Here is a 23,245-nt window from a genome sequence, read left to right as displayed (position 1 = left end):
GGAGTGGGGGAGGTGGGGGGAGGGGTGTAGGCATAGGGAGTCACTGCTTAGCTGTTGAGGTACAGGAGCCGGTGGTAGTCGTCTTACCTCTACCTCTTGCACTGTTACCTTTATAGGTGCCTTTATAGAATCCTTGTGAGTAGGGGCTGGAAGGCCGTCTGACCTGAGATGTAGAGGCCTCTGAGGTTGTGTTTTTTAACCACCTCTTAATTTGGGGTGAAGAAAAGTACCTCTTTGTGAGGAAGATAGGAAAGCGCCCATGGCCTTTGCAGTGTCTGTGCCTTTCTTCAGCTTCTCAAGGGTGGAGTCCACTTGAGGGCCGAAAAGATGCACCTTATCGAAGGGCATATTTAATACTGCTTGTTGTACCTCAGGTTTGAAACCTGAGCACCTAAGCCAGACATGTCTCCTAACTAAAACGGCAGTGTTGATACCACGTGCAGCAGTGTCCATGGCATCGAGGGCACATCGGATGGCACAATCTGTTGCCCCATTTTATGGTGTTCAACTGGGAGATTTTGTAGGAACTCCTTCATTTCATCCCAGTAAGCCTGATCATCTCTCACAAGTAAAGCTTATGAGTTGGCGATACACCAGTGATTGTCTGCTTGCGCAGCCTCTCTTTTAACTGCGGCATCAATCTTTTTACCTTCCTTATGAGGGGGAGGAGAGTCCCCGGTGGCTTGACTATTGGCCTGTTTACATATTGTAGTCTCCACAATAGAATCTGGTGGGACTGGAGATCTTATATATAGAATTCAAGGGTACAGCCTTGTACTTTTTATCATCCCTAGGAGTGATAGTTATAGAGCGAACTGGGTCCTAAAATGTGTTGTCAGCATGACGACGCATGCCAGGGAGCAACCTAATATCCCTATGGGTTGACGTTAAGGTGTCAAAAAGAAAGTCTTGCCCAATAGGGTCCCTGTGAAGGTCGACATTGTGGAAGGCAACTGCTCTAGCAATCACTTGTTGGGAGGATGGAGCATCCTCTGGTGGTGAAGGTCGTACAGGGTATAGATCTGGATCCATATAGATTGTGAGATCAGGGTCATATGTATCCCAAGGATCTAGGTCCTGGTGTGCGTCACCTAATTCTTCCCTAGTGAATAACGGGGAACCCTGTGGTGTTATGTCTGCCTCAGTAGGGAAGGTGGGTGAATGAGGAGGGGATGAGGGTGGAGGAGACAGAGGTGGTGGAGAAGGTAGTGGAGGAGGAGGAGGAGGGGGACGAAGAGGAAAAGACTTATTAATGCTGATTGCTGTTTCCTTGATCTTTGGAGGTAGTGATTTGTCCAGAGCCTCCTGAAAAGATAATTTTCTCTTGATGGTATGGGGGAGATGCAATGATACATCCTGTACCCTCTTGTTTTTGGAGGCGGCGCTGACAAGCATCCTTAGTCGTAAAAATGTGTTCAACTGGAGATGGAGTGGCCAAAGACTGACTAGAGTCTTTCAGTTCTGAAGAAGTCGAATCCATTGTTTTTGGCACCAAAGTTTTTGATCAGTGCCCTTTCATCAGTACTGAAACTGAGGTGGTGCTTAGTTGGCTCGGTGCCCAAGTGGTCGGTGCCAAGGTTCATGGTGGAATGAGACCGCTGTCTCAGACCAAAGATGTTTAGGTTGAGGCAAAAGGCTTTGATTTGGCGATTTTCAGTGCCAAGTCAGAAGGTGGGGCATCACAGCCAGTTTTTCAGAGCCAGCCATGGCCCGAAGGGAGTTGCACCTGTGTGACTTTTGGCTTTGGATGTCTGTCTGGACGCCGGAGTTCTGGATGGAGAAGGGCTCTCCTGTTCCGGCTACTACTGGGCGTGCTCCTCCTCAAAGATGTCCAGAGTGTCTTCTGGGGTCAGGTGCGCCATCTCTAGTCATCGAGCCCTCCGGTCCTGAAGCATCTTTTTCAACCGGAAGGATCTGCAGGCATCGCAGTTGGCCTCTTGAGGGAGATACACTGGTTACGCATGAGATGTGCGGGAACTTGCTTGCATCGAGGGTAGAAAGAAAAAGGCATTTGTTCCATCAGCACAACATGCTGTTCAGTGCCACACGACTGAGGTAGGCCCGAAAGGGTGAAGAAGCCCGGAAGGGTGCTTGGTTGGTTCCCAAAACGAAGGAGTGAGATGAAGCTGATAATAAATAAGCAAGATTGACGACAGTAGCGTTGATTTAAGAAAAGACAGAAGAAACATTTTGAAACTGGAGCAAAGGGAGAACGGAGCAAAGAGACACACGTCCAAATCCGACGGCAGAGAGAAAAGAATCAAACAAAGGAGTTGATGCTCATCCACAATATCATAGAGAAGGTGGAATCACTCGATTCTGTGACTCAAAAATGCTTTTTAGAAAGAAAAACAACTTGCAACACTCCAAACAACACTAGATGGCAGAAGCATGCAGATCATGTGTATCTACAACCACACATGCCATCGAACAATGGCATTACCTATGCCCAGGGCCTATACATTAAATACTACTAGTGGGCCTGCAGCACTGATTGTGCCTCCCACTTAAGTAGCATTTTAAACATGCCTCAGGCCTGCCATTGCAGCCTGTATGTGCAATTTTAAACTGCCATTTTAAACAGGCAAAGAAAACCTTTTGCAAGGCTCAAACCTTCCTTTTTAATACATATAAGCCACACCCTAAGGTAGGCCCTGGATAACCCTATAGGCCGGTTACAGTGTATTTTACAAGTCCTGGAAGTGAAAAAGTCAAATTTGATTTTCACTAATGTAAAGCCTACCCCTCCTATAGGATAGCATTTGAATTACCTTATTACAGTGTAATTTCCAAACAGGAACGGGTAAGCCCTGCATGTCTGGAATTACAATTTAAAATCCTTACTTGTGGTGAAGTCTGTTTTAAAATTACAATTCTGAAAATGCCACTTTCTCTAGGTCACATGGCTGGGTGTGGGGTGACAGTTTGGCTTTGCGTATTCATCAAACAGCCACACAGAATTGGAAGCTTAGGTGTGACTGGATGAGTCATTACTGGAAGGATGGGAGGAAGGAGCTGGACCAGCCCCACTTACAGTTACATAGGCTGTGTCCTGTCTCAACACAAAGGATGCATACCCCCTGTAGTTAGTCTAGAGCCAGAGCCAGGAAGGCAGGACACATGCGCACTTCAAAGGCAAGGCTCTAGGAACTTCACCCCACTTCAAAGTCACAACTGTGTATAAATAACAGACCTCAGAAACCAACTTTTCAGCACACTTCTGGACCTGTGGCTACTCCAAGAAGAAAGACTGCTGTGCTGAGTAAAGGGCTGCCACTCTGCCTCTTGAGTGCATGGTTGAGAAGGACTAGACCTGCATCTCTTGAACCCAAAGTGACTCCAAGGGCTAATTGGCTGGCCTCCTGACCTGAAGCTCCAGGGACACAACAGATTTCCAACAACCTTGCATCTGCACCTGGACTTTGCCATCTCTGAGTCTACCCTGCCAAGTGGTGCCACCCCAGTCCTGGACCGCCGGATGTAATCTTAGGTGCTCTGCCAGCCTTTGTGAATTCAGCAGAATCAATGCATCGTCTACGCTGTGTGGTGCAAACCCGAACAGAACCGAGGCACTGCAGCTGCAGTGTGGATTGGATCTGTCACAAAGACCTGCATCACAGTTCTTCATAACTGCTGCACCATTTGGATTGTGTGATGCATCTTCATCGCAGACCATGACATTTCTCGTCATCAAAAGCCTCAACGAAGATGCCATTCTCCGTATCGCAGCTCTTCATAACCGATGCATTGGACAGCGCAGGCCCTCTCATCGGAGCCTCGCCGCATCTTGGAAATGAGGCATTACTTCGACTGCACATCTTTGACATGGATCCTTGCAACGCTCCACAAACTAGGATTTAAGGTTCTCTTTTCAGTTGGCCTAACTGGGTTCTCTGTAGCTAGCCTATGCTTCGTGGTGGTTGGCCTGAACTTGTGACTTTGCCCCAGTCCGGCACAACCAGATATCCACAGTTGGCACTTTGTGCTTTTTGCTGCTCTTTTCACTAAAATCTTCAAAATTGCATATCTCCAGTACTACTGATTGGATCTTTGTCATTTTGATCTTGTTATATTGTTTTAAAGAAAGCTCACATTGCTTTTAACTTGGTGTGGGATCCTTTTTATGTGATGCTTTCACTTTATTACTGTGTGAAGCACAAATACTTTAAACATTTCCTCTAAGCTAAGCCTGATTGTTCAGTGTCAAGTTACACGACTGTTGAGCACAGGCTCATTTAAGGCTGGCTTGTGCCTTACCCTGGCAAAGGTTGTGGTTGCTGCCTGACTGGGGCTCACATCTCAGTCAAGCAACAACACAATATCTCACATTTACACTATGCTTCACCACTCCACTTTACTGTACAAGACTACCTCGCTCTACCCTACTGTACATCAATCCACTCTATGTAGCTCCACTGTTTGATACATTACTATATGCAGCTCCACTCTACAACACTGTACACCACTCTCCGACACTTTACCGTCTATCGCTATACTCCACAGTACAACACTGTACTATACTGTATGCCACTGTAAAACACCAAGCCGCTCTATGACACTAGTCCAATAAATGACACTGTACACATGCACCTCTTTGTATGCCACACAACTCTTTGTATGCCATTTTACTCCATCCAACTTACCCTACTCCACTGTATGCCAATCCACTTTACTGTACACCACCACTCTGCAGATCTCAACTAAACAGTGTGCCAATGTACTTCACTGTAGTCTACAACACCTTCCAATACTGAATGACACAGTACTTTAATTTATGACACTTTACTCAACTGTATGCTATGCCTCTCTATTGCACTCCACACCTCTGTAGTCGGACACTACTCCACTATATTCCACGCTACACCGCCGTACCATACTCTGCTCTACAACGTTCTACTGTCCGCAACACCACTGTATGCAACTTCACTCTACAATATTCAACTATGGTATGGTATACTATGGTACTATGGCTGTATGATATCGCACTCCACTCTGCTACACTCTTCTCCAGTGTACTTCCCAACACTCCACTCAACAGTTCTGCAGTCTGTTTCACCCTACTTCACTCTAAAATTGTCTATTCCACTCTATGGCAGTATACAACACCCTACTTTGGTGTATGACTTACCAGTCAACCGTAAAACTCGCCACTCCAGTCTAAGATATTTGACTCCACTATATGAGACACCATGCCACTACACTGTATAACACTTTACTACACTGTACAATAAGCCACTCCACTCTACAATACTCTGCTGTACGACAATGGACTTTACAACACTCTCCTCCACTCAACGACACTGGACTCATTTTTATTAAAAGATTAAAAAAACACTGAAATTCAATAAAATAAACAAGGTTAATGGTTATAGTTAGGAAAAGTGTTTTTCCCCTCTTAAAAAACAAACTTAAACAACACAAACAGTTATAGAGTCATTCACAACTTATCCACTACCTTCAAATTATTATAAGTAGAGCTCCTTGGATCCACACTTCCCATAAATTCCACTTCAGGCCATTTTGAAAAAGTATCCATCAATACGTTCAAATACACATTACATTCTTCTTCATGCCATACCGGACCCATGATATCACTCTTAACCTTCTCCCACGGCACACACAGACAATTAATAGGACATAATGGGCACCTAAATGTCACTGAGATTTGTCTGAACTTTCACAATCAACACAATTCTTAACAACCTCTCAATTTCCATCTATCTATACCAGGTATCCAGTACCATTTTGTCGCATGACGCCGATGACAGATGTGGAGTCGACCGACACCACTTAAAGTTGTGTAGGGGTACTGCTCGAAGAAAAATCTCAGGATCCAGACTGACGCCCAGGGGAATTCAAAATGTAAGGAATCTGCTTCTACAAGTCTCTTTCAGATATTCGTATTTAAATCTGTCTTGGCTGATTTGATTCAAAGTTCTGTCCTGTAAAATATGTATTTAAATTCTGTCATGGATGACTTGATTCGAAACCTTGTCCAGTCATATTTAAATTCTGGCTTTACACTTTCAGGACTGTTTGGTTATGACTCTGTGCAACGTGATTCAAATTTGGACTGATACGTTTAATATTTTGCTCATTAGACGCAATAGGAATATCACAGACTTTATTTTGTGATGTGTCAACTGACATTCCTATCTCATCAGAATTATATGGAGGCGGACGATTTAACAACAACTGGTTTATAAAGTAATCATCGTCTGAATAACTTTCACAGACCTCAGTCTTTTTCTATGTTTTGTTTGTTGGTTCTGGCTTTTCTGACTTTTTCTTTGCCTTTGGTTTAGTGCTTTCTCCTTCTTCACTAGTTATAACAGGACATAATCTAATTCCCTCTATAATGTCTCTCCAAGCTTTTAGCTGATTATCCCACCTTTCTTCAGCAACTGTTCTTATTGCTTTCTTTACTCTACCCTCTTATTTCTCTTTCTGTCTCTGATGAGCTAAGTCTTGCCAAGTATTAAGTGCCTCAAATTGGGAAGGTCTTGAAGGTGGTTTCATCTAAAATTACATGTCTGTTAACCGTTCAGTAATTCTCAAATGAAATGTTCCATAGCGAGGAAATGCTAATGCACCTTCTTTCTCTGTCATCTTGAGCAAAGGTTCAAGCCACAAACATGCATGAAGACCTTTGTTGGACATAACATAATGACTTGTTGTACCTTCAGAGAGGTGAAGTCTCTACTTCCTCACTAACTAGGATAAACACATCACTTTTTAATACATTTTTCAATGCTTTACAGTACTACGTTTTCAGTATTTCAATAAATTTGCAATTCAACTTTTCGTTCGCAATAAGAAATATATTTGTTCCCACAATCTCTTGTGCTGTTTTCAACCAAACGCAGCGCAACACTCTGTGATTAAGTCCACCAACACCAGCTTGGCTTCACACCAACTGACCAATACCAGTGCAACACAATGTGACATTAACTCACTCCTTGCAGCAGCTCACCCTACTTTACAACTGCTCTTCACACAAACCTAATGCAAAGTAATGCAAGCAAAAACCAACAACAACTGTTTGCATACTACAGGATAGGGAAATCAAACACTTCAAAGAAGCATAGAGAAATGCCTTCCAACTATGCTTTCACACTAGCACAACGAATGAGACTTGACCAGCAGATTTCACTCCAGTTGATCCAGTTCCTCCATGTGCACTCAGGATTCACTTAATACCAACCACCCTCATTCACTCATGTAATACTATTGGTACTGTCAATGTCGCACAACAAGCACCTTACATTGCAAACCATAAATTAACTAAGTGCCTTCTACACTTGTGCGTCATCCCTGGATCTTAAGCCACAACAGACTCGTTCAACAACAGCTACAACATTTTAGCAAAAAGTGCCACACACATTCAAAAAGCGCCATACACCGTCACCACATCACACTTCACCGCAATCTTAAGCCAACGCAAAGCAAAACGCAAACCCCATTAATACTCACACATCTGCTGCAAAGGAACGAAGCTGGAACTTCTTCAATCCAAACAAACCATGCGAACAAAAATGTGAAGTTCGCTAAAAAAAAAATCTGCATTTTAAGACTAAGGGTCCCCTAACATTAGCTCTATCTCTCTCTCCCTCTTGTGGGAGTAAACCACTACTTTGCTACCAAATTTGATGACACATTTCCTTTACATGTATGCTTTAAACAAGGTTGGCAAACCTTTTCACCCTTACTGTAGGTAAGAGATAGGGGCATCACAAATCAACAAAACATTTAGCAATTTACAGTATAATCAATGTCGCCACACAAGAAAACCCTAGGCAAAATAAACTGAGAGGATTTTATTAGAAAATAATCCACAGGTGAATGTAAACAAGTCTCAAGACTGAACTATAAAGATATAGAATTGCCATGGAGTTGTACCAAGAGGTGGAAAAAGCAAAGCTTAATCAACATTAAACATACTAAGCACTCTATTAGTGCAACACAAAATAACAGAAGGACTACTTGATGGTCAGAAAACACCTGCTGACCAGCCCTCCTTAACATGAGGGCAAACAAAATACATCAAGATTAATATAAAGTCCAAGGGAAATCCATATATGGACAAGTCAGAAACGGACGTGCTGGGCTAACAAATCTGAAGACAAAAAGTAAAAAGGAAAAATAGGACAAAAATAATTTGTTAAAGCGACATCTGGGTCAAATAAAACTAACTAAATTTGCGAAAACATAAGTAAAAATAGAAAGTATCAGCATTTGGAAGCTCGGTCAAGAGTCTTTTCAATCAGTGTCAAAAATCAAAATCTTCTCTAACAGCATCTGAGAAAGGGTGAGGAAAGAGGGCATTGTGGTCTGTATCTCTTAGAGTCCATAGTAAAGTCCAAGCAGGGGCCACCAGCAAAAGTGACAAGGGGCAGGTGGCTCAGGGGCGTCAGGACACAAAAGGAAGGATGACTAGTGTCCATGGGAAAGGGCAAGTATTCGAGTCAAGCAAACAGAAGAGTGCTCAAGCTGGGTACAAATGGAGAGTGTTCTAAGTTCATTAGAAAACAATAAATGAATGTCCAAAGAAACTTCTGATTCATTGAAATGTTCAAGGCAAGGTAATCAAAGGATTCCTCTATCCAATCAAAGTACATCAAGTCATATATCTGCAACATCAGGAAAGAATCCCATTACCAACATGAGAAAGGCATCCATCTTCCTCTCCTGTATGAATCTGAAACAATTGTATATATCCATGTCCATAGTTTATTCATGTTCTGGATTCAAGGTTACTTTCTCAGGCTCTCTATGTGTAAAACAATAGAACATCTATATCCAAGCTAACACTTCATGGGAACAAAGTCTAAAAGGAATAACACATTAGCACAACAAAAAACAACTTTCTTGCGTTTGGTGCAGAGGTCTGGGGCTTTTCTGACTGCAACAGGTTAACTATTGGAGAGAATAGCTTTGCGAGGGCTCTATGTGCTTGCCCTTCCAGCACTCTGCTGATCCCATTGTTTTTAGATCTGGGCCTGAGACGGATAGCCGACCTAATTATTTTAAGACCACTTCTATATTGGGTAAGGCTATGGACCGTCCCAGAACTGGATGTTTGTAAGACCTCACTTTTAGATCTGCTAAAGTGCCCCAACTCAACTTCTATCCCTTGGGATAAACATGTATCTAGATGGTTTAGCAACCTGGGCCTCGGAGATTTTTGGGAGAAACCCCACAAACTTGAGAAAGCCCACTCCAAAGTGTTGAAGCGCGTATATTGGTCTTATGTATGGAATTACTTCATTACCCGTAGATCTCACGGTTGTCTAACAAATCTTTTTATTGATGTCAAGTGGTACCCGCAGTTTGAATCATATCTAGACATTATACCTGATATCTTAGGCAGAAGCTTATATGCTAGATTCCGCTCGGGGTCCTTGCCGCTGAAGTCTTTGATGTGTAGATGGGGTACAAAAACAGCAATCGATATATGTCCCGCATGTGGTACAACTTCTGAAACAGTTGAACATTTTATTTTTTTTGTTCCGCTTATTCTTCTCCCAGGTCTAAGTGGATTCGTAGCATTTGCCGGGAAATGGGAATAAGAGATTGTGCCTCTGACTTGAGGATTTTAAAAAGTCATTGTTCTACGGTTTTAATACATGCTGTTAGCAAGTATTTACTAGCAGCATGGCGTATACGTAACTCTGCTATCAGCAATGTGTTTTAATTATGAGAAGACAAGTTTCTTTAAATGTTGTAGTGGGGGTTCTGTTCTTTTTGTGTATTGTTCATATGGTTTTTTATTGGAACTGCATTTTATATCTTCTTCATTCTACTATTTATTGTGTATTCGCTTTGATGATCCACTGATCGAATAAAGCTTGTGTTAATAATAGGACATCTATATCCAAGCTAACACTTTATGGGAACAAAGTCTAAAAGGAATAACACATTAGTACAACAAAAAACAACTTTCTTGCGTTTCCGCAAACCACTGTAGCCAAACTAAGCAAATAGTTATATGGCACACTTTATTTCAAATAAAACACAAACATAAAAGTTATGATCTTTTCATTAAGAAATCTTAATCTTAATTAATACTGCGGTTGATTAGCACTGAAAAATGACTTGTGAAATCATAACGTTAAGTGCAAGGAACAGCTGTGTTAATCATTGTATAGGGCACTCATCATTAATTGCAAAAAACTCTTTATTGTGTTAATAAAATATGTTAATTAACATCTAAAAGTAGCATACGAAAATAAAATGAAATATTGTACTTAAAGTGTTAGGTCTTTACCACATCATAGAAAAGGGCTAATCTACAGTGAATGCACATCAATATAGGCTTTTCAGCACACCATTTTAGAACTTAACAGACATTATTACATTAAAAAGCTAGCGTAGAGAATGAGGGGTAGCTTTGTTAATTGGGCCAGTGGGAATCTCCATTCTCCATTCTTACCAAACAGCCAGGCCCCATCGAAGGACAGGCTGGAAGTCTCTATAAATTCAGGTGGCACACACCCAAAACGTAGCATCAAAGTTCAAGATCGGTGCCCACAACCCAAGCAGTGCAGTCCATTGTGTTAAGACAGGATCTCTAACCATGTTTAACCGCATCCTAGCCTTCCTCAACAGCTACTCTGAAGGAGTTCTAGAGATTCTCTGGCAGGGCAAAATTTCACTCACCACATCCCAGAGTGCATTACTGTAATGTCATAAGAATCACATACTGCTCAAACAGCTCAAGGAGAAGAATGCAAGAGAGACACCTCTACTGGGGAGAAACCTTTCATGCCCATGGATTCAATTTTCTTGGAATTACTCTAAACTGGAGAAATGCATTCAGATTCACCTTACTCACTTGAACTATTAGAGTCTCTAAAGTCGGATGCTGAGTCAAAATGGCTGTCATTGTTTTTTTAGCAGGGAGAAAGAGATGTTGCTATTTGCCTACCACAATAGATGAAACATGCTCTACCTGGAAAATATCCAATATATTTTCTTGAAGGGGTCAAGGGAATTGTTTTGGTTAAATATTTTGTGGCCGATTTGAAGCGTTCAATCTTCCCCAAGTACCAAGGATTATCACCAATTAAGTTCGGGATTAAGCGGGAAAACAGACACCAGCTCATCCTTAACTGCATCAACCGAGCTAGTTTCTCTTAATTCAGACCCACATGTGCAGCCTCTATTGCCACAATGGAGCTCTTTCAGGTCATATGCCTCAAAGAGGCAGATTTGCCTCTTTAGTGAACTGTGTGCCTCTCTTACTTCTGAATGATAAGTATCAACATAATGGCATGAGGCAAAAAGCCCAGTTATTCCTGACCTACGAGAAGAAAGAAAATCAGTTGGACAGCAAAAGGTGGAGGTTGAAGATTCATGCAGTGAACTGGTAGATTAACCTTTGTGCTTGCAGAGGCTCAGTAGACCAAGAAAGCTCAGATGTTATCTGTTTCTACACCAGGAAGTTGACTTAAACATGTATGGCATATAAAAATTTATCTCTGTGGTAGTTTTGCTAACTTTTCCAAGATACTCCACATTTTTGGCAAAATTTAAGAAAGAACATAACCTGTGAAGACAGAAGCTCATATGACTAAGATCTGGTTCAAATCTTGGATAACTTGGGGGAAGAAAAGCACACTAGTTGTAAAGATGCTATGAATACTTAGACCACAGCGACTCAGGTGGATGACTTGCGCGGGAGCTTCTACTGAGAAAAATACATGATATTATGCAGATCCAGTTGATCACAATGAAAATTATAGCCCCACATTTTAATGCCAGAATATCACCCATGCAACTTTACCCGTGTGGAGTGCATGCAATATTAGTGAAAATGCAGCAACAGTATAAAAGGTATTCAGACAGCTTGTATCACATGGTATGATTGTGTCAGCTAACGCATGATCACATTATACACTTAATAGTTTGTATTTAAATGTTTGTTCAAAATATTTGAATGTGCTCAACGGCCACGAACTGTTGTAGAAACCTGACATGACACCAAATCAAGATTAGATCATTACAATGCAATGCCAAGCCATGAAAAGTGCAGAAAAACACTTACCCAGATATGTCCGAATAAATAGCTGTATCCACAAAGTACGTTGGCAATAAGTGTGAAACTAGCAGCAGCACTGCTTTACAGCTCTCTCCCTGTGCAAGCCAGAGATCTAAGACCGCAGGTACAGCTGCCCAGTATGTTCCCAGGAAAGGAACTGCTCCGAGAATCGCTGCCAAGGCTATCATAACAAAAAGTAATAAAATCATTGGGGAAAACCAAATTAAAAAAAAATCCATCTTCCATTCAAAATTTTACATTCCCATTCACACATAATTAACCTACAAAGAATTGTCACATGACTGGAACTAGTTTGACACTCTCTAAGAAAAGAAGTTGCCATTGCCAGTAATTTTAGTTATTCTAGGTTCACCCGTGTCACCACGTACCTAATTATGGTTAGATGTACATCACCAAAACAATACCATTTATTATTAACAAGTACAGGATCTACTGTGCTGCTGGGAATGCTCACGGTTAGAAATGGGGTCTTTGGTTGGCAGTCAGGTTACCCCCTGTCCAAGCAAGGACCCTTACTGTAGTCAGGGCAAAGGAGAATCACAACTGGTTAACCCCTGCTCACCCCCTTGGTAGCTTGGCACGACCATGCAGGCTTAACTCTGAAGCAATGTGTGAAGGACTTGTACCAACACACAGAGTAATACAGTGAAAACACTACACCCAACCAGTTTAGAAAAATAGGCAATATTTATCTAAATCAAACAAGACCAAAATGACACAAATCCAACATACACAAGTTAAAATATTAATTTTCAAAAGAATAAGAGTCCTACTCCATAGAAAGCAATGTAAACGTTAATTATGCACAAAAGCACCTGGTTTGCATCAAAAATAAAGCTGCACGGGTGAGCGTGCTTCAGAAAAGTCAGCGATGCATGGATTCCTTCCTTGCAAGGGAAGCCCTGTGTCGTTTCTTCTCTGGTCGGGTCGGCGATGCATCGTTTTTCTCCCTCACAAGAGAGCGATGTGTCGATTTTTGGACGGGGCACCTCGAATCCGTGCAGTCGGGTTGACTTTGACGTCCAGAGACAGTGCGTGGAAAATACTGTTGCATGGTGTTCGAAAACTGCGGTGCGCGGGGTTTGCATCATTATCAGCAGCCGCAAGCGGGTGTTGCATTTTGTTTCTCCAGCGGCGATGCAGGCGTAGCATCGATTTTAGCCACGAAGCCAGCAGCGCGTCGTTTATCAGCCGCATTGAGGATGGTGCAGCGAAAATTTCCACGCACAGCGTTCTGTGCGTGGATTTTCAGCTCTTGTCTGCCAACTTCACCTTTTAAGGGCCCAGGGACTGGACAGGGCATCACCTGGCAGTGTAGAAGTCTCAGCAGAGAATCCAGATGTTAGTAGAGGAAGTCTTTGTTGGCCCTATGACTTCAAAACAGGAGGCAAGTTAAGTTCAAACCCTTGGGGATTCTTCACAAGCAGGAATATACCACCGAGTCCCATCTTTGTCCCATTTCACAGGCAGAAGCAGCAACTGCAGGACAGCCCAACAAAGCACAGTCACAGGCAGGGGCAGCATACCTCCTCAGCTCTGCAGCTCTTCTCCTTGGCAGAGGTTCCTCTTGGTTCTAGAAATGATCTAATTTTCAAGGGTTTTGGGCTCGATACTTATACCCCTTTCTGCTTTTGAAGTAGGCATACTTCAAAGAAAAGTCTCTGTTGTTCAAAAGATCCTGCCTTGCCCAGGCCAGGTCCCAGACGCACACCAGGGCGTTGGAGAGTACATAGGGAGAGGGTAGGCAGAGCCCATTCAGGTGTAAGTGACCACTCCTCCCTCCACTCCAGCACAGATGCCTCATCAGGATATGCAGGCTACACCCCAGCTCCCTTTGTCTCACTCTATAGAGGGGATTCACAAACAGCCCAACTGTCAAACTGACCCAGACAGGCAATCCACAAACGGGAAGAGTCACAGATTGGTTTAGGCAACAAAATGCCTACTTTCTAAAAGTGGCATTTTAAAACTAGCAATCTAAAAAACAACCTCACTAAAAGATTTTTTTTTAATTGTGAGTTCAGAGACCCCAAACTCCAGATTTCTATCTGCTCTCAAAGGGAATCTGCACTTGAACATTATTTAAAGGCAGCCCCATGTTAATCTATGAGAGAAATAGGCCTTGCAACAGTGAAGACTGAGTTTAGCAGCATTTCATGCAACACACATCAGTACATGTCCCACCTTTAACATACACTGCACCCTGCCCCTGGGGCTAGTTAGGGCCTATCTTAGGGGTGTCTTACATGTTTGAAAGGGAAGGTTTAGGCCCGGCAAGTAGGTTCACTTGCCAAGTTGAATTGGCAGTTTAAAACTCCACAATCAGACACTGCAGTGGCAGGTCTGAGCCATGTTTACAGGGCTACTAATGTGGGTGGCACAACCGGTGCTGCAGGCCCACTAGTAGCATTTGATTTAATGCTCTGGGCACCTCTAGTGCACTTTACTAGGGACTTACTAGTAATTCAAAAATGCCAATCATGGAAAAGCCAATTACACATACATTTTACATAGGAGCACTTGCACTTTAGCACTAGTAAGCAGAGATTAAGTGCCCAGAGTATCAAAAACAGAGTCCAGCACACATCAACAACCTGGGAAGCGGAGGCAAAAGGTTAGGGGAGACCACACCAAGGATGCCAAGTCTAACAGTCACCATGTGATATAAAGTCACAAGAAGAATGAAGACAATGCACCGGAGTTTAGCAGATGGGTTACTCACCCATAATGGTGACGCATATCCTGTTCGTCAAAATATAAATCCAATTATATCCTTTGGGATTTATATTTTGGTGGATGGAATATCTGTCACCGTTTGACGGAGTAACCCGTCTGCCAAACTCTAAATCAGGCCCAATATCCTAAACATATGAAAGATTTCTCCAAGCAGCTAGCTTGAAGTGAGAGGAGCTGCAGTTCTGCATGCAGTGCTGAATTTGGGGTGTCTCTCCCTTTTGGACAGATCACCCCAATTATGATCCACAAAGGCCCTACAAGCCTTATTCCTAATAACCTTGGACGGCTACTTAACAGAACATTGGACATGTTCTTTCTGGAAATAATATCTAAGTCAGTCTCTGAAGCAGTTACCAGTGTCAACTGTGAAATACCCATTGAAAAGACCCAAAGGCACTATCTCAGAAAGTGCTGTCAGGTTGCAAGGAAAGACTGTCTACTTTTTGAGTGCACAGAGGACTTCTGTATTACAGAAGGGGCTACATACAGACCACTGACTAATCATGATGTTGCAAGAGTACATCTTGCAGCAATGTGATCTCAAGAGAGAGTAAACTCATACAAATGAGGAAATGTCGCCCCACAGCCTAATTTGTATTGTTGATGGGGGTCTTTGGGCAAGCAGACCATCAGGAGGTGCACTAACTGTGTGCCAATTGGGAAGCACAGCATAAGTAGTGAACACTCTAAAGCATATTTTGGGAAGGGGCACAACAGTGCAAGGGATCATCCAGATATCGCCCTAGAAGAGAATGCAGTCGAACATGGACAGATGTGGTTGGGAGGTTCCTGGCTGCTCTTTAAAATCCAGTCACAACTGCCATTGAAAGAAGAACTGGCAGTTGCATATTTGAATGCTATGCCCAGTGGTGTTCAACATCACTCCTGCACCAAGGTAAGCAGGCTTTTTTCCCCCTTAATGTGGCCCATGGTCCTACTCTGGACAGATACTTTGGATCTAGGTGGTCTGAGGCATACTAGAATTGTTTGCATAATACCCCAGAGGTCTTGGGAAAAAGCAGCCTTCAACCGCTAAAGTAGATGTATGCAGTGAGAGAGCGAGCATCACTAGATGAACAAGTGCCTTCTGTGTATTAAGGCTTTGCGAAAGACCTGAGAGGGTCCTTGTGGGGAAACGGGGAGGAACGAGAGAAAGAGGAGCAGAGAGAAAAAGAGAGGGGGGTGGATTGGGAGGAAGGAGACGCTGAGTGTGGCAATCCTGAATGCAACCAGACCATTTGCGGGAAATCCCTCTATCCACCTATGTAGCAGGGGAAGACAAGATTTTAACTGCTTCTCCGCCAAACTAACGAGCGGTTTATTTCAAAGCTAGAACTTTATTTAACCCACCAAGGAAGTAGATTGCTGCCCATTCTGTTACCATGCATGTGGTGTGTTGTACTGGGCTGCCGCCTGTCAAGAGCTCTTTCTGGTCTCTGAGAGTTACTACAAAGAAATTGCTAGAAGTCACCTGCTCAACACCTTGCACATCAGTTACACCAGACTGACTGGAAACATGGCAGGACAATGGTGGATATTCTTAAGATGCTTAGTGATGTCACCTTCATGAAAATGTGTAAGTGTAGTTTGTATTGCATTCTGTGTTGCAGAATAACCTTGGTTACACCTGCGGGCGCCCACTTAAAAGAGACATCAAGTTGTTAAGGATAGTCTTTGCAAGCTCCCCCTCTTGAAGACAAGCCCTATTCTTTTTTTGAGAGTGGTTGAAAAAAATAAAAGTATGCGGACAAGGGACTCTGTAGGAATTTTGGAGTTCACTAGATAAAAAGCACTTTGGAAACAGGTTTTAAAACTCTTCTTTGGACAGAATCATCTGCACCATACAAAAAAGCAACCATGTAATTGTTAAAAGGACTGAATTAGTGTGGATGACAAAGTAACAGCAAATCCAGTGTAAGTCTCAACACCTGATTTGTAAAGCTTTGAACACTAAGGAGAAAAAAGCATAATCGTCTGGCTTATTCCTCTTAATACCAACCAACTGTACATGTTTGGTCAAGACCGGAAGCTGTCAATTCCAAAATGGAGACTATCTAAATTGGAAGGCAAATCTACAAAGGATGCAGGGGCGAAACTTTCAAAAATCCAAGGGAAGATCAAAACATGTCTTAATGTAAAAAGAAGCTGAAATAGTACTTACTTCAGTCAGTACTAGACTCAGTGTTTTCAATATTTGTTGTATATATAGTCTTGTTTGTTTGAATTTAGATTTCTTTTTTTTTTTTTTTTTTAACTTGACCCATTTAAGCAGTGGACAGCTATAGGCCAACTGTAATATGCACCTTTCCAATGGTTCTTTGGCGGAGGCCGCCACCTGATTAATGGATGCGCCCTTAACCTAGCAGAAATCATCATCATCATCTATGGGGAGAACAAAAATGGTCTCGTTCTCCACATATTCTTCATCTTTCTGGGAAGACCTGTCTTCACTTGATTCAATATGTGGCACTTCCCAATACATAACCTGCTAGGAGTTTATTGGGGCAGGAGCCCGTATATATCACCAAAAAAGGTGGGGGGGAACCCTGCAATTCACTAGGCGGTAAGGCAGGCTGAAGGCTGGTATTGGACCAGTAGTTATTTGTCATGCTTGGGGCACTAGAGTTTTGAGAAGTGGGTCAAAGCGGGCAGTGCACCCTGTCCTGGTCAAGAGGGTCAATTTTTCCAGTTGGGCCCTAGCCCATGGAGCAGTAAAGCATGCAAGCGCTTTTAATGAGAGACTAGAAAAATGGGACCACCGGGGTTCCCAGCTACAGAGTTGTTTCCGGCATCTGCCGCTCTTCGCAAAGAACAAAACAGACCCTGTCCCAGCAGGGCATCCGGCTTCCATATGGAGTGGGGGGCTGTTGGTGACAGGGGGCTGCGGATCAGCAGTCTCTCGCACACAAGTGTTTCAGTGGAGGCGCAGTCCGCTGATAAGTGACACAGTGAGCGTCACCAGTTGCTCGCTCTCTAGCAGGCAACGAGGGCACAAAAGTACACAGTTCCACAAGGTTAGTGAGGCAGCGAGCAGAGCACTTACTGCCCCGCTTCGCTGCAGCCTAAAGTGTACGCTGTGAAAGGAAAACATTAGCAATCTGCAAATGTACAATTGTAAGGTTAGTAAGGCTGTGAGCGGAGCTAACACACTCCCACTGCGGACCAAATTGTATGCTGTGGAAGAAAAAGTTAGCAATCCATAAACCCACACTTAAAATCACAAGCAGTGGCAGGTACAGCGCTTTCCAGCACCGCATTACCGACATGATTGCTAAAAAAGAAACGTTAACAACATGTATGAGGTGGCAGTAACAAGAAAGGTACTTATCTCTGCTGGAAGAAGGAAAGAAAGAGGAAGTACCTCGGGGGCGTTCAGTTTTATGGGCTATTTCTGAGTCTTTAGATTGGTTATTGTTCTGCTTGGTCTCATACTTCCTTTTCCTAGGGGGTCTTGGGAAAGGTAGTTTCTTGAACACTAGTGGAGGTATTAAAGGAATATAAAGTTTGAGCATAACCCCTGCCTCCATGTATTTAATAGAACTGAAATTTTCCTTTACCTAAGCTAGCATTATTTACATTTACAGGCATTCACATTTTGTGTTACAAAAAATGATATCTTAAATCTGTCACACTCACTGTACCCCAGCAAGATTTTCATATATTTCACTTTTCTTTCACTGAATGAAAAGTGAGAGGAGTTTCTAAACACCAATCCCCCTGCAACAATTTGTCAGACGACATAGCCTGATATTTGACTCCTGTCTTTGAAGCGCGCAAATGTGACAAGATAAACACATAATTTAAAGGCACCTTTATACATATTGCATGTAATTTTGTGACCCACCAAAAAAAACGCGCTCACGGACCCCACCGTGGGCAATGACCCATAGTTTGGTAAACACTGATGTGGTAAATTATTCAAACCCTTTATTAAGATTTATAGCTCAAATTAAGAATGGAGCACACCTAAACAAGTGAAAGGGATTACAATTTCTAGTACAATACATGGAATCCATAATACTGTTGAGAAATTTGATAAATAGTCGTACTGTGATTTAAGAGAAAAATAGACCTACGCTGTAAGACAATGGTGTATGATGTATCCGAGACTGTACTGTTACAATACTTTTAATACCAAGCATATCTATAAAATGTGCATGTGTACAACAAAAAATTTGTGAAAGACCAACAAGAAATATTTATAATAAAGCCAAGTCAAGAATAAGCAAGAACACCACACATTTGTCCCAAGACCTATGACTTAGTCACAGCCTCGTATTTTGTGTTTTGGCAATGTGCAAGCCTCATGTTGCAATAAGTTCATCAGTAGCCGAGTAATATCCAATTCATTGGTTTGTTGCACTGAAAGTTCTTGTCATCCAATGTGGAAGATCGACATGTAATTTAATAATCCATTTCAGACCGATGTAGAAAAAAATTTGTAGATCAACAATCCAATTCAGCCATAATCCAATTCAGCCGACACGTGTTTCGTCCCAAGCGGGACTTTATCAAGGCTTATTTTTCTGTATTCTTTGTAAATAGAATGTCCTGTTTCAGATTGAGTAAATCAATTTAAAGGCGTTACATACACGGAAGGACTTTCGACACAGTCCGAACGGACTACAAACTAGGTTACGCAGTGCATAAATCACTCATACCTGTGAACTGTACATTTGGATTTTATTGTATAAACAACTACAGCTCTACAGTGCTGTTGCATCTAAATTGATTTACTCAATCTGAAACAGGACATTCTATTTACAAAGAATACAGAAAAATAAGCCTTGATAAAGTCCCGCTTGGGACGAAACACGTGTCGGCTGAATTGGATTATGGCTGAATTGGATTGTTGATCTACAAATTTTTTTCTACATCGGTCTGAAATGGATTATTAAATTACATGTCGATCTTCCACATTGGATGACAAGAACTTTCAGTGCAACAAACCAATGAATTGGATATTACTCGGCTACTGATGAACTTATTGCAACATGAGGCTTGCACATTGCCAAAACACAAAATACGAGGCTGTGACTAAGTCATAGGTCTTGGGACAAATGTGTGGTGTTCTTGCTTATTCTTGACTTGGCTTTATTATAAATATTTCTTGTTGGTCTTTCACAAATTTTTTGTTGTACACATGCACATTTTATAGATATGCTTGGTATTAAAAGTATTGTAACAGTACAGTCTCGGATACATCATACACCATTGTCTTACAGCGTAGGTCTTTTTTTCTCTTAAATCACAGTACGACTATTTATCAAATTTCTCAACAGTATTATGGATTCCATGTATTGTACTAGAAATTGTAATCCCTTTCACTTGTTTAGGTGTGCTCCATTCTTAATTTGAGCTATAAGTTGTTGGTACAAGTTCTCTTGTCCCAGAATACATGTTTGACAACAGGCATGTTCAGAATGTATTGAGCACCAATACTATACTCTACACTAATGGGAATGTGAGGCCATATAGCAAGGTTTTCTGTTGTCATGTTAATTAATTCCTTTATTAAGATTACTAAACTGGTCACTTGCTCCTGCCATATGCTGGTCACCTCAAATCTCTAATTTCACATATGCCTAATCCAGCAACACTTCTTTTGTGAAAAATAGGATAGGACACGAGTCCATGATATAGATAAGTCACACTGCCACAGTGCACGTTTAACTGGGGGAGCTGGGCAAAGACTGGGTTAGTATGTTCTAGCACACTGAATGCTGTACAACAGTGCAGACATGAACTCACCTCTGCCCTTGTGACAGCGCATCTAGGTTGTATGATGAAGTAACACGTGCCATTACAATGCATGCTGTGATAATGCCGTCATTACAATGCATGAGTCTTAAGCATGCGTGCTTTTAGAATGAAAATGATTACCAAGCATATGCCTTTAGTACGCATGCCTTTTCAACAAAATTTTGTTGTAAAGACATATACGTGGTAAAAGTTTCATGACAAGATGTAATCCCTGCGCAGTCACTCTGTGCTGGACCTTCCGATAATGTGTGTGTGTTTTTTTAAATGAAAACGAGCAGTAAATGAACACAAATCACGTCCAACAATAGCGCTGGCGCAGACCTAGCGCCGTGATAATTCCACACTCAAGTATGCATCATTACCGAGACAGCTGATGGCCGTCCTGCCATAACGAAAATAGAAAACAAAACTGAAACTGAAGCCAGATAAGTAAAAAGAGGACTGCGCGGAGACGCGCATCCTCACTCCCCTGCTCCCACTCCACTTAGTACGGAAAGCAAGCCGATTGGTCGCCCCATGGAGGGAAAATGCTCCCAATATGAAAGGCACACACAGTGAAAAAAGATCAATGTAAATAGAATGCACTTAACTGGCTGCGAAGCAGCAAAGAAAGAAGAGTTGTTTGGTGTGAGGCAACACTTTATAGACGTCCTCCTCTATGGTTATCACGTGATATATACAGACATTGGGAAATGTAGTTTTTTGTTTTAATCATTTTCGTTTGGCTGCTGTTAACCTGTTGTTTGCCCAGGACGAGGTGATCTCGTCCAAGGCGCTGGTTCCCCGGTGCCTTGGACAAGATCACCTCGTCCTGCTATGGGCCCCAGGGGGGAGCGCCAGCGCTCCCCCCGATGGCCAGGCACACCCCTCCCATAGGCAGGGATGGAAGGGGAATCGCTTTCCCTTCCACCCCCGTGACCCAACCGTGGCGCTTGATGACGTCAGAGCGCTATCGCGCAGGCCTTCCCTCCGGTGCAAACCCCCCCCCCCCCTAGACACCAGGGATTGTTTTTTTGTTTTTGTGTTTTTTTATTTGTGGGGAGCGACCCCTTAGGCAGGGGTTGCTCCCCTGAGGGCCAAAAATTTCTAGGCCATTTCTGCCCCCCTTGGGGGCAGATCGGCCTATTTTTATTAGGCCAATCTGCCCACAAGGGGGGCAGACACTAGACACATTTTTTTTGTCATTTTCACTTGAGGGGAGCAACCTCTTAGGCAAGGGTCGCTCTCCTGGGGGACGGGGGGGGCAAATTTGTTTTAGGCCATTTCTGCCCGCCTATATTTATTAGGCCGATCTGCCTCCAAGGGGGGCAGAATCCACTAGGCACCAGGGAGTTTTTTTGGTGCCAATTTCAGGCAAGGGGAGCGACCCCTTAGGCAAGGGTCGCTCTCCTTGGGGGGCAAATTTATTTAAGGGTCATTTCTGCTCAACTTGGCGGCAGATCAGCCTATTTCTATTAGGCCTATCTGCCCCTTAGGCACCAGGGATTAGTGTGTGTGCTTTGTTTGGGGGGGGAGGGGGAGCAGCCCCTTGGGCAAGGGTTGCTCCCCATGGGGGCAGATTATTGTTGGCCATATCTAACCCCTTGGGGGCAGATCAGCTTATTTTTGGAAGGCCCAGAAAGCCCTCCAGAGACCAGGGAAGTTTTTTTTTTTTAAACAAGAGGTTTGGGGCATGGCCAAACCCCCACTGCAAATAAATGGGGCCAAAGTTGTTCTGCCCACCAGTGGGCAGATGGGGCAATTATCCCCGATCCACACCCCAGGGGGCAGGAAGTCTAATAAATGCCAGGGAATAAAAATAAAAAAAAAGTGGGGTGGTGGCTACCAACCAGTATGGGCATGGTTATGCCCCCACCCCAACTGAAGGGGGTAACGGTCTTTCATCTCTCCCCCGTACACTAAAACATCTTATCCCACGGCAAGCAAGTGGACATTTGATTATTTGGGGTTTTGGTTTTACATTTGGGCCATGAGAGCTTGGCCAACTCTCAAAATAGTCCCACTTGGAATGGTGAGGGCTGCACTTTTTGGACTTTGGGACGCTGCCATGTAGAAAAATCCACAAGACCTAGAAACATCTGAAAACTAAACATCTGGGTGAGTCCAGGGTGGTGTGCTTCACATGCACCCGCACCATTTTCTCACCCACAATGCCCTGAAAACCTCCAACTTTGCTGGAAATCACACATTTTTCCCACATTTTTGTGATGGAACCTACCGGAATCTGCAGGAATCCACAAAATTCCTACCACCCAGCATTGTCTCATCTAAACCGATAGATATTCTGCCCCACTTGTCAGTCTAAAAATGTTTTTTTCCAAACTGCCCTTTTGGACCCACTTTGGTTCCCCCTCAATCTTGACATGTTTTTGGCTCTTCCCTGTCACAGGCACTTGGCCCACCTACACAAGTGAGGTATCATTTTTACCGGGAGACTGAGGGGAACATTGGGTGTTAGGAAATTTGTCCTGGTGCGGTGATCCCACACAGAAATGTGGGAAATATTAGATTTTTTTAGCTAAATTTGAGTTTTGCTGAGGATTCTGGGTAAGAAAACACTGGGGTATCCACTCCCTGGACTCTCTCGGGTGTCTAGTTTTCAGAAATGTCTGGGTTTGGTAGGTTTCCCTGTATGGCTGCTGAGACCAGGACCAAAAACGCAGGTGCCCCACCGCAAAAACACTT

General features: G+C 43.0%; 1 protein-coding gene across 1 annotated transcript in view; it reads right to left on the bottom strand.

Annotated features, from left to right (window-relative positions):
• TMEM245 (transmembrane protein 245) overlaps positions 1-23,245 on the bottom strand; it is a 533,540-nt gene that overhangs the window by 50,594 nt on the left and 459,701 nt on the right. Inside the window, exon 15 of the mRNA XM_069219563.1 lies at positions 12,047-12,221. Coding sequence (XP_069075664.1) covers positions 12,047-12,221 — 175 coding nt within the window. The remainder of the gene's footprint in view (positions 1-12,046; positions 12,222-23,245) is intronic.

The sequence above is a fragment of the Pleurodeles waltl genome, chromosome 2_2, assembly GCF_031143425.1.
Source record: "Pleurodeles waltl isolate 20211129_DDA chromosome 2_2, aPleWal1.hap1.20221129, whole genome shotgun sequence".
Lineage (NCBI taxonomy): Eukaryota > Metazoa > Chordata > Amphibia > Caudata > Salamandridae > Pleurodeles > Pleurodeles waltl.
Note: the sequence above shows the minus strand (reverse complement) of the source record. Positions and strands in the feature narration are given on the sequence as shown.